We start from the raw sequence: 13,298 nt of genomic DNA, 5'->3' as shown, positions 1-13,298 counted from the left end.
TGAGCCAGCCTTCTGCCACAGAGATGCCCTGCTGTGGCTACTCACGTTTGAGGGAGGCATCAAGAACTGCTTGTCCTCCTGGATGAGAAGAAACAGCAGAAATGTGGGCAGCCAAACCCTGGCTAATCCCTGCTTGAGCCTGCAGGGAACCCGTGGGAGGTGACTGCATCAATGCTGGGATGTTGGATAAAATCTGGGGATGGGGCTCCAGGTTCCTACAGGGTACAGGCTTTGCAGATGCTTTGGGAACAGTCACCAGGAGTCCTGCTGGCTCTGGCTACTACTGGGTGCTTGTGCTGCTCTGAGGGCACCACAGGTCTAGGGATGCTGTAGCCTAGTCCTGTTTGTGACAGGACAGTGGCCAATGGTCTTGCTGGCCACACCACAGTGCTGCCTTGGGTCCTTGCAGCCTCCCAGGCCCCCAGTGTTTTCCTGCACAAGGAGAAGTAAGATGGGGTCCAGTCAGATTGCTATGAAAAGGACCAGTGTGGGCTGGCTGGGCAGCTGGTGGGGTGATCTTGGGCTGCAGGGGGACAAGGTATGGGAGGCCCCACTTCCCAGTGGGGTGCAGAGCTCCCTGTCAGCCTGAGCCCAGGGTCAAGAATGGGCCCCACAGCAGGGACAGCCACCAAGACAGCCCTGGGGCCAAGACAGGTGCTGTGGAGCTGCCAGCCCCAATCCAGGAGGGCAAGCAAGGCCAGGAGAGGCTGTGCCAAGCGAAGCACAAGTGAAGGCAGAGTGACTGATGTGGCCCGTGGCCAGCTGGCACCCTGTGTGGACTAGGGACACAGCCTGGGTGCCCTGGGCTGGGTGCTGCATGGTCCTGGAGGCCACGTGCAGGGACCAAGGCCAGCTCTGCCCACAGCAGTGGGGACAGGTTGGTGCCCGGGGCAGAGCTGCCCGCAGAGGAGATGAGTGTGGCCACTTGCAGCCAGCACGAGTCACTGTCTGGGCTAAACAAAAACACGTGTCCAGCCCTGTAGGCACTGCTCTCGCAGCTCAAGGGGATGCTGAACAGTGTAAACAGAGATTGGGGGGGGGGGGGGGATGAGGGGGCAGCCTGGCTGGGCCCTTGTGCTACCAGCTCCCAGCACTGTGAATCCTCCCACCCCACTGCAACCCAGCAGCTGCATTAACAGGCTCCTTCCATACCCTGAGCATGGCCAGCCCCCATGGTGAGCTTGCCCCACACTGGACCCATCCCTGGAGGTCCCTGGACTGCAGCCTGGCTCTGGGATGTTGCAGAGAATCCTGGGACCACAATCAGCTCATTCCCCACCAGCTGCCCTGCACCTGCAGCTCTCCCCTGCCAAACCAGGGACACCCTACAGAGCCAAACACCAGCCCCAGCCCCTCACTGTGCTGAAGGGGAGGAGGCTGTTGTGCTACCCTGTGAACTGGAGCAGGGGCTCAGCCGAACCAGGAGAGTGTGGGCCAGGCCAGGAGCTGCAGACCTTGTGGTTACTGGGGTGGGAAGGAGGCCCTGGGGCCTGCAGATGCCCATGTTTTGCACTTCTAGCTCCTGAGACATGTGCAAGTTCCTCCTGGGGGGCCACAGGCTGCTGCCACGATTTCACAACACTGCTGGCAAGCTTGGAGAGGGCTCCCTGCCCAGGGCTGCTGTGAATGCTTCCCAGCTGTTGCTGGCCCCAGGAACCTCTGCTGGTTCTTCTGGCTCTCCCTCTTGTGCTGAGCACAGCAGCCCTCGGTGCAGGCATGGCTGTGCTACCTGCCAGCTCCTGTCCAGGTCCTGGCTCCTCTGAGACCTGGGTCTAGGGGCGCCTCCTGGGCCTGAGCTGTGCACAGCCAAGGCTGGGAGAAGACACATGGCCAGCAAACAAGGTACCTGCCTGGGGTGTGAGCTAGGAATCGTGTGGGGCCAGGTGCAGGGCTGTGTCCACACTGTACACATCCATGGCTGTTGGCCCCTTCAGTCACAGCGCTACCACTTGTGTGGTGACAGCTCTGTTCCCCTTGGTGACAGGGGCAGAGGGACACTGACTCAGTTCCCTTCCAGTGAGACTTTCCCCAGAAAGCAATGCCCAGGGCCACCTGTCACTTTGGCTGCCACCTCACTCAGCTTACAGGAAAAGGGAAGAAAAAGTGGCTTCTGGGGAAAAAGCCTGATGAAATGCCCTGCAGCTACAACAGCTTGTCTGCCCTGGCTGTGACAGCCTGATGTGACCTCAAGAGGGTCAAGAGAATGGGGCAGGATCTGGCCAACCATGCTCTCAAGGATGTTCCTTCCCATAGGGATGCTTGTCTCCATGTCTCCAGTACATTCCCAGTGAGGTGCTGGGGATAGAGATTGGAAGTTGTCATGAGGGGTGGCCTGAGGACAGGCTGACAGTGTGGTTGGGCTCCAGAGTCCAGATCTGACCTGCTTCCTCAGGTACTGGGATGGGCCCAGTGCTTCAGCCAGAGACCCTTCTGCACCCAGGGAGCAATGGCATGGAAGGACACAAGGCAGACCAACAGAGTTTGGGCTTAGACTTCTCCTCAGCTGCAAACCCAGAGCCTAGATGTCCCCAGAGCCACGGACTCACTGCAGAGGGTTTCTGTCACAATTAGGAACGACTACAGCACAATTAGGTGACGACTACAGCACAAGGCCTGCCTGGGGAGCCGCACATGGGGACTTTGCCGTCCATCTCCTGGCCCGGGGCTCGCAGCACCCTGTGGTGGCAGTCCCTTGCCACCAGGTGCCACTGCCGAAACGCGTGCACCACGCCTGCCGCAGCAGAGCCAAGGCATTCTCGAAGATGACAAGGCCAACACTTTACTGAAGACGCTAAGGCTGGCTAGAGAGCTGGGAGCGCCGCTCAGCATCCCTCGACCGAGCCCGGGGGCATGTGCCCGGCCGGGAGCCTGCCGGCAGGGCCTGCCCAGAACCTGCAGCCTCCCCTGCGCCTGCAGCGCTCGGTTAAATGAACTCAATGCCCTCATATTTCACGCTGCCAATTCTGGTCTCGGGCAGGAGGAAGCGTCCATCCAGTGTGAAGGCCATGATGTAGGTGGCGACCCTGCCACCGTCCTCTTCCGACTTCAGCGCCACGATGATCTGGTCGTCCGTGTTGGGGATGAACTTGAAGGAGGAGAAGCCGTGGGTGGGCACCACCTCGCCCACCCGCCCCACCGTCACGTCCCCGAAGTCCTGCGTGGAGCTGAGCAGCAGGTTGGTGCCTCGCCGCTCGTCCGCCTGCTCGTCGTAGCGCTGGTGGCTGGCACGGCGCGGCAGGAAGAACCAGCGCTGCAGCGTGTCGCTCCAGGAAGCCGACTCGTGGATCAGGTAACCTGCAGCAGGGAGCAGAGGCTGCTGGCACCTGGCAAATGGGGCACCTGCCAGCCTGGGGTGGGACCCTCACCCACTGCAAAAGACATCACAGCTGGGGAGGTTGTAGGCTGCCCAGACAGGCAACTGCTGCCAATGTTTATTCCTCCTCCTGCCTCACTGCCCCCATGCAGCAGGCCCCCCAATCCCAGGGCTGGGCAAGGGCACCCTGCACAGTCTTCCTCTGCCCGGGGACCTGGCTGCCAGGCACAGCACCAGCTGAGCCACCCACCAGCTGTCTATAGCACAGACAGAGGAGAAAAGTGGCCAGGGCAGGCTCTGGCCTCTCTGCCAGGACAGCAGGAGGTCTATGGCTTACAGCAGCCTTTAAATCTCACCCAGCCCCACTACCTATGGGGAGGGAGACCTCAGCCACAGAGCCTGCAGTGAGTGTGGAGCACAGGGTGGCAGGAGGGAGCCTCACTCAGTACCTGGGGGTCGAATCCCTGCTGCAGCCCTCAGCGCATTGTAGTTGGCTACCCAGTTCTCGTGGTCCACATTGCCCTTGTAGCCAATGACCTTCACCCACTCAGGATTCTCATTCACCACCTCCCCTGTCGTCGTGGTCCACTCCTTGCCCAGTCCCCCCACATAGAGGTGCTCGTCCTTCACTGCCAGCCACTCTGCCTTAAAGCCTGCAGTGGAGAGAACAGCACAAGCCAGTGCTCACCCAGCACATGGACATCAGACCAGTCCCCACTCCCCTGCATGCCATATCAGACTGTCCAGTGCTGGGATCAGCCTTCCTGCACATGGCCAGCTGGACCCCAGCAGGAATTGCTCACATCTCGGCTGGGGTTATAGTTACAGAAAAGGCACATCCCATCCCTGCAAGTCACAGAAAGCCAAAGGCTTTCCTGCTCTGCACCTGCAGAGAAGGATGGAGGAGCTCACCTTTCCCCACTGTGCCATCCCCATCTGGGAGGATCACCCATGGCACCACCTTGTTGCCCTCAATCTGGTAGACCACTCCTGTCCGGTCATCCACTGCATACAGCTTCCCATTGAAGACAACCAGCTCGGAGAGCTCCATGCCCCTGCCCTTCTCAGCCAGATGGGACTGCAGCACACTCTCCTCCTTGTCCCACTCCACTGTCACGCTGTCCCCACTGTCTGACAGCACCAGGTAGCCTTTCTTCAGGTAACTGAACCAGGTGTGCTCCTCAGAGCTGCGGGACTGCGTGTCCAGGTCCGCGATGACTCCGATGCGGTAGCGCAAGCCCTCGGGGTTTCTCTGGGGTGGGGACAGTGGGTAGGTGTCATTGTAGTGGTCCCCTGCCGGCAGGCTGAGCTGCCAGTGGCGAGGATTGGGCAGGCTGGGCCGGGCAGGAGAGGAGCGGTGCAGGCAGAAGAGCAGCAGCACAAAGCCCACAACGGCTGACGAGAGCACGATGGCCTTCCAGCGCAGTCGGAAGCGGGGGTCAGCCCCCTTGGTCATGGACGCAAGCACAGGCAAACCACCCACGCTGATCCGCAGGGGGCTCATAGACTCATGGCAGGGTGGGACGGGCATCAGACTACAGGCGAGGAGAACCTGGTGGAAAAGAGCGGAGGAAACAGGTCAGACAGCTAGAGCCTGATGTTGCCCTACGCACAGGGGCCTGCAGGGCATGGTCATGAGGGAGAGGCAAGGGGTCCCATCCCCTCTCCTGCAGAAGAAGAAGGTGCTATCACCTTGCACGGGGAAGAACCAGCATGTCATGGGGGCTGCTCTGCTGCTAGAGCCACCTGTAGCCCCTTCTCAACCCCTCCCTGCACTCCCAGTCCAGAATGAACCCTGCTCAGCACCTTTACCTGCCCAGGCAGGGAGCTGAGACCAGGGACCTGCCTTGGGGTGTCCCCACACAGCCCCAGGAAGAAGATGGGTCCCCTTCAATGGTGAGGACGACTTTTGCTGCCTCTGAAGCCACCAGCTGGCCTGGCCCAGCTCCCTCAGCCCACAGAGAACTGGCCTTGCTGGTGAGTTTGTTCTCAGGCCCCACAGGGACACCAGCAGATACGTGGCAGCTCCGCCCGACCAGGATGCCAACGCCTGAGCAGGAAGCGCAGTGCCGGGTCCAAGGGACAAACACCCCCAGTCTGCCCAGCCTTAAACTCATTGCAGCCCCCCAACCCTGCCGGGCCTGCTCACAGACAAACCATCTTCCCAGGCAGGATTCATCTGGGTACTTTAAGCCTACTTGGGGCTGTGCCCACCTGCAGGGCCAGGGCACCGGCAGTGCCTCCCCTCCCTGCCACTTCCGTCTGTGCCACAGAGGGGACGTGGCACCTCCTTGGGCTCCTGCAGACAGGCACTCCAGCTTGTGCAGGGTCCAAGCAGCCCCTGGGGAGTGGAAGCTGCCCCAGCAGCACCTGCTCTCACCTGGTGCAATGCAGCACGGGGTAAGGACCCCCAGTCCAAGCCAGTGCAGGGGGATCCTCAGTGTTGTCCCCAGAGGGCCTGTTGCCAGCTGTTGTGGGGCCCTGGGCCTGGCTCTGGGTACAGGCTGTGCTCCCCGCAGGCAGCCGAGTCACTGGGCTCTCAATATGCCTTTCAGCAGCCCGAGGTGCAAACAGAGGCTGCATTGAGCATGGGGGGCCTAGCCCCGGGCAGGCCGTCATGCTCCTGGCCACAGCCAGGGCACAGAAGAGTCCATGAGGGGTGGCTGCTCACTCTGAAACCCTGCTGCAGTGGAGGGCTGAGCACCCCTCCACCCTGCCAGGGCCCTCGAGCATCACCCTCGGCAGGGGCGCCGAGACCCTACTCAGTACACCGGCCCCGACTGCAGCTGTGGGGCTCCAGCACCTGCCTCAAGCACGGCCCCCTCGGGCATAGACGTGGGATCCCCTGGTCCCCGGGGTATGCTCATGGGGCCCCCCCGGTCATGGATACAGAGCCCCGCAGCTCTTCCAGGCACGCCCTTAGGGACAACTGAGCCCCTTCCCCGACCCAGCTGCCGGGAAGGCAGCACCACCCGGCCTATACAGGGCCCAGAGAGCCTCCGTGTCCCCGGGACCTCCCGCCCCAGGGCACAGCCTCGGGGCCCCCGACGCTCCCGCCCGAGCACGGTGCTTGGGGCCCACAGTGCTCCTACCCTAGGCCGGCGGAGACCCCCATGCTGCAGACCCGGCTCGGTTCGGCTCGGCCTTAGGCCGCAGGACTCCGCCCCAGCTCCGCGCCGCGCCGCCCCGGTGACCCCCGCCCCGGTGTCCCCGCTCACCGCGGCGCCGCCCGAGTGCAGCTGCCCGCCTCCCCGGCCACCGAGCGCAGCAGCCGCCGCCTACAGCTCCCGGCGGCCTCCGCGCCCTGCCACGGCGGCCGGCAGCGGCCAAACCATGGCGGCCGCTGCAGGAACTACAGCTCCCTGCAGCCTTCGCGCCCCAGCGCCCGCTGCCGGCCCGGCCGCAGCACCGCGAGGGGGGGTGCTGCTGGGCGCTGCAGTCACACTCCGCCTCCCGCCCCGCGTCCGGACTGGGCCGAGCCCACCACTCCCGACCGGGGGGGAAGTCCGCGCACACGGGAGGTTGGAGCCCAGCGATGGTCGTTCCCGGTTGGGACTGCGCAGGCTCCGGTACATCCAAGGCTGGGGAACGGCCGGTGGCGCCCCTAGTATGAGGCAGGGTCCTTCCTGTCTCCGCAGCCAGCGTTGGCCTGGACGTACCCCGGGTCCCCTCGCCACTTGGGGTGCGGGGACAGGTCACGTCCGGCAGGTGTGGCGGTCAGCAGCCACCTGCGTAAAACCCGTGGCCAGTCATTGCTAGTTGGGGCTTTTGGGTCCTTGCAACTGGGAAACAGCTGCCAGCTTTCCCAGGCGGGGGCAGGGTCCCGCTCTGATGCATAGCTGCAACTGCTGGAGTCCCAGCCCCCCAACATCGACTCCGATGAAGCTCTCATCATGTGCTGCCCTCGTTCTGTGACCTCGAGCTAGCGACAGCCGTGGCCACGGGCCCGGTGCTGGCAGGCACTGGGAGCTCACATGGTTAACAGCAGCCGCCCGCACCCCTGGGCTCACATCTGGCAGTGGGAGGGCTGCGCCTCGTCCCGCTCCGCTGCTGCCTCCTTCGCTTTCGAGAATGCATTTCCGCCCGGGCGAAGAAGGGGCCGCGGAAGCAGCCGATCACGGCGGGCAGGCTCCCCCCTGCACCCGGGGCTGGTAGAGCTGCACAGCACGGGGGGGATGCTCTAGGGAAGGAACGGCAGCACCAGGAGGGAGCAGCCCTGCCCCAGAGGTAGGTGAGGGGCAGGTTTGGGGGAATCCTGTAGACCTGGGCACCAGAACCCCGAAGCTGCACCTTGTTGTGTACCCATTTATGGGTGCCATTTGGCAATGGGCTCTGGGGTATCGGTGATGGACTCGGCCAGGAATAAGCTCTGCCTTACCTGGTTACCCGGGGCACAGCATGTCCAGTAAAGGGACCAGATGTCCCGGCTCCAGTCGAGTGAGGATCCTGTCCTGCATGCAAGGGGAGTGGTGGGACCACAGAGCTGAGTTTGCCAGTCCTACAAGGATACAGACAGATCCACAACAGCTGCAAGAGGACAGCACTGGGGAGGGTTACACCTGGTACTCTGCACTGTGGCTTTCCCAGCCTTGCCCTAACTGTGTGCCCAAAATGCCAGGACCCATGAGCACATGAGACCCAGAGCTGGACTTCCTCGGGGACATGGTGGCTGCTGGGGTCCCTAGCACAAAATCTTCTTGGTGCTGTGGGAGCCAGAGGGCTGTGACCACTTTACCACAGCAGCCTTGTGCAGCTCCCACCCAGTTAACATCTGGAGCTGCACTGCTCTGGGAGTACAAATGGCTCAGAACCATTCCAGCAGCCATCCCGCCAGCACAACCCCAGAGGCACCTTTGCCTTGGCTGCTTTGGCTCAGGGAGGGTTGTATTGACCACCCTGAGTGGGGGAGGACAAGGTGAGTACACGGGTCCTGCCACCCTGAACTCCCTAATCCTTCCCCAGGATTTACTCTTGTTTCATCCTGATCTTTGTCACCTTCTGGAATGTATTTCAGGATGTTTTGACTTGCAGTACCAAGGCTTTAGCAGCCACTGAGTTTAAATCTCCAAACTGCTCTTGGAGAACATCCAACACTGACAGGAAAAACAACATCCCCTCAGCAGGACTGTGTATGCCCATGCGTACCAGGCACCTCCCACTCAACATGCCCACAGGGTGCTGGGGGAGACACATGCTGGGGGCCCAACAAGCTGCTGGTGAGTGCCCCATGCACAGCACACTTGCCTTCATTTCCAGCCCTACAACAGCTTGGGAAATGTGCTGCCTTTCTCGGTGGGAATTTCCTGCTGAAGGATTTCTTCCTGTGGAGCAGTTCCCTGCCAAGCTGAGTTTTCTCCAGGGTTGAGCCTGCTGTAACTCCCAGGGGAATGTCTGGTTTGATGATACCAAAGCTGAACGAAAGTCATGGGCTTCCCAAAATCCCAGTAGGCTGCTGCCATACTCACTAGCATGTGGCTGGCACAGCTGCAGGCCAAGCAGGGTGAAGAGATGCATGGCCAAGGCTCCCATGGGTGATATCTCTTCACAAGACCCTGACTGGCCTCCTCCATGCTCCTGTCTATGGATTCACTTCTCCCCTGCCTGCCAGGCAGGCCAGAGTTCAGGCAGGGAGGATGCAGCACCAGGCTGCCTGCATGCAGTATCTACACCCTGCCCCTCCCTACACCTGGCAGCACCAGCATGACACAGGGAGAGATAGCAAAGTGTGAGCCACTCGGGAAGTGCATGAGGGGACAGGCCCTTTGCAGCGGGTGGGAGCAGGAAAGCCCTTTGGAGCCTTTCCCCATCCCTCCGCCCCTTCCTGGCCCCAGCGAAGGTGACTCATGAGCCAGGCATCCACCCTGGCCTCGAACACCCTCCGCACCCACTGCCGGAGCATGTTTGCCTGGGCCCTGGATCCCACCAGCCCCTGTGCTTGGGGGAAAAGGGTAACAGCCTGGCAGCCACAGAATGGGGACACCAGTGCCCCTTTGGCCAGGCACCCAACAGGGACAAAAGCCTAGTGAGCAGCCTTGGACTCTGCTGCTGTGGGATGCTAAGCAGCCGGGCAGTGCCACATGCATGTTTTGCCATGGCTGTCTTGGCACCTTTGGGGTCACAGGGCAAAGTGCTTTGTGGCCAGCCCCACACCTCGAGCAGATAAGGCTGTGATAAGGCAGGGAAGGGCAGCAGAACTGCCTGGGTTGGGCCATGGTGCCACCAGCTACTGCAAATGTTAGCTTTGGCCCCACACAGGATGTGGACTCCCAGGAAGGTTTCTCCCTGTGGCAACCAGCTGCCAGCCTGTATCCACATCGCTGGAGCAGTTGGTCTTGTCTCCTTGCAAGCCCTCAGAACAAGGGCTGGCAGGTTCTGGGGCACAGGAGCCCCTTCCATGGGTCCTGTGCAGCCTGTGCTGTGGATGTCCTTCCACACACTGGGTCTGGGATGCAGACACCCTCCCTGGGTGGGTTTGGGGTCCCCCACAACAGACAGGGCTGTACCCCAACATTTGCCTCATGGCATCTGGAGCTGATACCCTGAGCTGTCTCTCTTGGGCATCCACGGGAGGCAAGTGGAGCCAGGCTGAGTAGAAGCAGCAGTGCGTTGTCTCAGGCAGGGGCTGCTGCTCTGCTCCAACCTTGGCTCCTCAGGTAATTCCCTTTTCCATGCTTACCAGGGCTCTGGGAGCTCCTAGAGCGTCAGTGAGCCCTGTGGGCCCTGTGCCGTTCCAAATGTCTGTCTGCCCAGGCACTCACTGGAACATCTCTGAGGCACAGAGCCCAGCTAAAAGCACCTATTTAGGTCCAGATGGTTCCTGCAGCTGCAAGAAATGGATGTGCCCACACTGCAGGTTCTGTTGGGGAAAGGATACTCTAAGAGCAGGTTTTGGGGCTGCAAATGCAGCTGCCTGGTTCACCAGGTCCTGTCAAGTGGACAGTGCAGGGCATAGTCAGGGTGACACAGCAGGACATCTCTGCAGCCTCTGGCACAGTCAGGTCTTGCTGTCCCACTCAGCTATCCCTGTCATCTTACAGGGCACTGCCACAGCATGGAGGGGCCCTGGGCAGTCAGTGTGGTGCTGCTTTACTGCCTGCTTCTGCCCACCCCTGCTGGGAGCCAGAGCAGTCCTAGCCCTGACCAGCATTTGCAGATGGAACCTGAGGAGGAACTGTCCCAGCAACATGCTGCCAGGTGAGGGGACCCTGGGGCCAAGGCATTTCACAGTGGGGGCCGGGGCAGCCCTGGCACTGCAAAAGGGCCCCAGCCCCCACCTGTAGCTCCCTGTTGCGCTTTGCTTTCTGCCCTCCCCAGGGCCATGTGGGAGCAGAAGGCTGGCAGTGCCCGGGAGCTGCCCCCACTGCCCCGCTGCGTCCGCTGCTGTGAGCCATCCGACCAGCGCTTCTCCTACCCCCAGTACCAGCTTGTGCCTCAGATCAACATGACCATCCTGAAAGGTGAGGGCTGGTGGCACCCCACACTGTGGCAGTGCCTGTGGCTGCACCTGCAGTCCAGTCATCCTGTGCTGCCAGGCACCATCAGGCTGCCTGTTCTGCCAGCATCACCCCTGGGCCAGCACAAAGCTGGGCTTCTAATCCTGTCTCTCTGAGGTGCCAGCCTTGCACAAACTGGGAGTGAGGAGCTGGTGCCTGTTGTCCAGCACCTGGCACAGGCAGAAGGGAGGTGGGCAGAGGCTGGTGGGGTCCCTGCTGTCTCCATCCCTTTCTCCCAGGCAAAGAGGCTTCCAGGGTGCTGGGTTTAGAAATGGCATCCACCTCTGACACCACAACTGCCCCTCCTGCTTTGCCCAGGTGAGAAGGGGGACCGTGGTGAGCGAGGCCTGCAGGGCAAGTTTGGCAAGACCGGGATGGCTGGCAGCAGGGGCCATGCAGGGCCCAAGGGGCAGAAGGGCAGCGTGGGAGCCCCAGGGGAGCGCTGCAAGAACCACTATGCTGCCTTCTCCGTGGGCCGCAAGAAACCTCTGCACAGCAACGACTACTACCAGACCCTCATCTTTGACACGGAGTTTGTCAACCTCTACGACCACTTCAACATGTTCACGGGCAAGTTCTACTGCTACGTCCCTGGCATCTACTACTTCAGCCTCAACGTGCACACCTGGAACCAGAAGGAGACATACCTGCACATCATGCACAACGGGGTGGAGGTTGTGATCCTCTATGCCCAGGTGAGCGACCGCAGCATCATGCAGAGCCAGAGCATCATGCTGGAGCTGCGGGAGCAGGACGAGGTCTGGGTGAGGCTCTACAAGGGCGAGCGCGAGAACGCTGTCTTCAGCGATGAGTACGACACTTACATCACCTTCAGCGGTCACCTCATCAAGTACAGTGGGGACCCCTGAGCACCTGCTGTTCCACCCTGCTTCTCCGGCCTTGGGATGGGTGTCCAAGGAGCCCCTGCTGCCTTCTCACCCCAGGCATGCCACCTGCCATTGAGCTGTTAGCCCTGCGATGTGCCGCTACCCCAAGCAGCTGCATGCATGTGTGAATCCCACCCCTCAGCTCCTCAAAGCTGATCAGATGCACCTGGAGGAGCTGAAACCATTTCCAGCCTCTGTGGCATTTGTGAGCCAGGCAGCAGCCCCTCTCTGGGCTGGGCAGTGAGCTCATCCCCACCAGAACCTGCTTCAGGAAGAAGTTTGCTGGAGCCCAGGTGTTCGAGGCACTGGCTGTGAGCTGTCACCACAGACAGTAGAATGGGTTTGACTGATGGTGTGAGGCAGCACAGACACATGAGCTGTGTTCCTCCCTGGACTTGCTTGCACTGTGCTGTGCTCCACAGGCTCCTTCTGGAAAAGTGCAGAGGGTGCTCAGCTTCTAGTAGGAAAGGCAATAAAACCTCTAAGCCCCTCTGTGCTTCCGCAGGGCTGGGTCCTAACGGCATAGATGTTGCAGCATGGTGCTGGGTACTTGCTGGGTTGACACAGGGGAGCAGATTGCATCAGTTCCCATCTGCAAGACCCTGTCACAAGTCCCCCACACTGCAGCCTCTGCTCTGCACTGGTGCTGCTGAGGAGGGGCTGGCTTCCCACTGGCAGCCCTGGGTGCAGGACCTCAGCTGCTTCCTCTCCATTAGGTTATCTGCTGGCCAGCCTTTGTATTTTTGTAGATGCAACAGCAGAGCAGGGCCAGGGCAGCACCCCACTCTCTTCACACCTTGTGACCACATTAAACACTCCACGATTCTGAGTCCTCCTCATACTTTCAGTGTGTCCTCTCTTGTTTTGTGTGCATAGAGGCTCCAAGCAGCTCAGGGCAGGTTTCTGCTCCTGGAGCGCAGCATCTCCCTGAGAGCCATGGGCTGGCATGGTGCTGCCTGGCAGGTGGTGGGAAGGAAAGGACAGAATGTCCCTGGAGATCCAAGGATACTCAAGTCAGGCCCTGCAAGGGCCAGCTGCTCCCCTAGGGCCAGAGAACCAGGTGCAGCAACAGACCCATTAGCCTGTGGCACAGGCTAGGGGTGGTGCCCAAGTTTACCGAAGATCTGGATCATTGGGCAAGCCCATGGTGATGAATTAGGTCTGAGGTCAGACTGGGAGGCCAGTGGTCAGGACTGGTGGGTCACTGGCTGGGCGCAGCAGGGCTGCAGCTAGAGACCAACATCCCCCCAGCACAGCAAGGAAGGAAGGGATAAGGGCTGAGCTTAGAGCCCTGGCCCCATGGGTGGGGTGTGGTGGCAGACAGGTGAGGCTGATCAGGCCATCTAGGGCTGGTGGTGCCTCCATGGCTCTGGCACTGCTGTCCCCATGGGGTTGCCCTCAAGGACCCTGCATTCCCTGCTCACATCTGGCCCAGTCTCCCATCACAGCCCCATGGTGTGGCAAAGCCCATGGCAGTACCTGGCCCCTTGGGTGGCAGGCACAGTTGGCTCTGCTGGCATGAGGAGAGGGCAGCCTGCTGGGGGGTGCCCACCAGCCTGAAGACCATCTCTCTCCCATTTTGCCCAGCAGGGCCTGTTTGGAGAC

At 61.1% G+C, this 13,298-nt stretch overlaps 2 protein-coding genes across 5 annotated transcripts; one reads left to right on the top strand and one right to left on the bottom strand.

Annotated features, from left to right (window-relative positions):
• Positions 1–2,550: 2,550 nt before the first annotated feature.
• Positions 2,551–6,620, bottom strand: CANT1 (calcium activated nucleotidase 1). Of its 3 annotated transcripts, none has more exons than XM_068151292.1 (4): positions 6,532–6,620; positions 4,226–4,865; positions 3,763–3,966; positions 2,551–3,294 (listed from the first exon to the last, which is right to left on the bottom strand). In XM_068151292.1, exons 2-4 carry the CDS (start codon positions 4,842–4,844, stop codon positions 2,924–2,926), a joined length of 1,194 nt encoding a protein of 397 aa, XP_068007393.1. In that variant the 5' UTR covers positions 4,845–4,865; positions 6,532–6,620; the 3' UTR covers positions 2,551–2,923. The 3 variants fall into 3 exon arrangements, with proteins under 3 accessions (XP_068007393.1, XP_068007392.1, XP_068007394.1); XM_068151291.1 differs by lacking the exon at positions 6,532–6,620 and adding an exon at positions 6,406–6,502; XM_068151293.1 differs by lacking the exons at positions 3,763–3,966; positions 6,532–6,620 and adding an exon at positions 6,406–6,512.
• Positions 6,621–7,369: 749 nt separating this feature from the next.
• On the top strand, positions 7,370–12,534 carry C1QTNF1 (C1q and TNF related 1). 2 transcript variants are annotated; one of them, XM_068151303.1, is made up of 4 exons: positions 7,370–7,540; positions 10,351–10,507; positions 10,628–10,770; positions 11,125–12,534. In XM_068151303.1, exons 2-4 carry the CDS (start codon positions 10,365–10,367, stop codon positions 11,673–11,675), a joined length of 837 nt encoding a protein of 278 aa, XP_068007404.1. In that variant the 5' UTR covers positions 7,370–7,540; positions 10,351–10,364; the 3' UTR covers positions 11,676–12,534. The 2 variants fall into 2 exon arrangements, with proteins under 2 accessions (XP_068007404.1, XP_068007405.1); XM_068151304.1 differs by lacking the exon at positions 7,370–7,540 and having other exon boundaries at positions 10,446–10,507; positions 10,594–10,770.
• Positions 12,535–13,298: the final 764 nt, after the last annotated feature.

Source organism: Melanerpes formicivorus, unplaced genomic scaffold (genome assembly GCF_026170545.1).
Source record: "Melanerpes formicivorus ecotype bairdi unplaced genomic scaffold, bMelFor1.0.p_v2 SCAF_21, whole genome shotgun sequence".
Taxonomy (NCBI): Eukaryota; Metazoa; Chordata; class Aves; order Piciformes; family Picidae; genus Melanerpes; species Melanerpes formicivorus.
Note: the sequence above shows the minus strand (reverse complement) of the source record. Positions and strands in the feature narration are given on the sequence as shown.

Bases quoted from the DNA above. Each gene is read 5' to 3' on its own strand.
- CANT1 (XM_068151292.1), bottom strand. From the start codon at position 4,844: ATGCCCGTCCCACCCTGCCATGAGTCTATGAGCCCCCTGCGGATCAGC. The intron at 3,967-4,225 runs GTGAGCTCCTCC...TCTCCACTGCAG, and splicing joins GGATGGCACAGTGGGGAAAG to GCTTTAAGGCAGAGTGGCTG. The intron at 3,295-3,762 runs GTACTGAGTGAG...TCCCTGCTGCAG, and splicing joins AGCAGGGATTCGACCCCCAG to GTTACCTGATCCACGAGTCG.
- C1QTNF1 (XM_068151303.1), top strand. From the start codon at position 10,365: ATGGAGGGGCCCTGGGCAGTCAGTGTGGTGCTGCTTTACTGCCTGCTT. The intron at 10,508-10,627 runs GTGAGGGGACCC...TGCCCTCCCCAG, and splicing joins TCCCAGCAACATGCTGCCAG to GGCCATGTGGGAGCAGAAGG. The intron at 10,771-11,124 runs GTGAGGGCTGGT...TGCTTTGCCCAG, and splicing joins CAACATGACCATCCTGAAAG to GTGAGAAGGGGGACCGTGGT.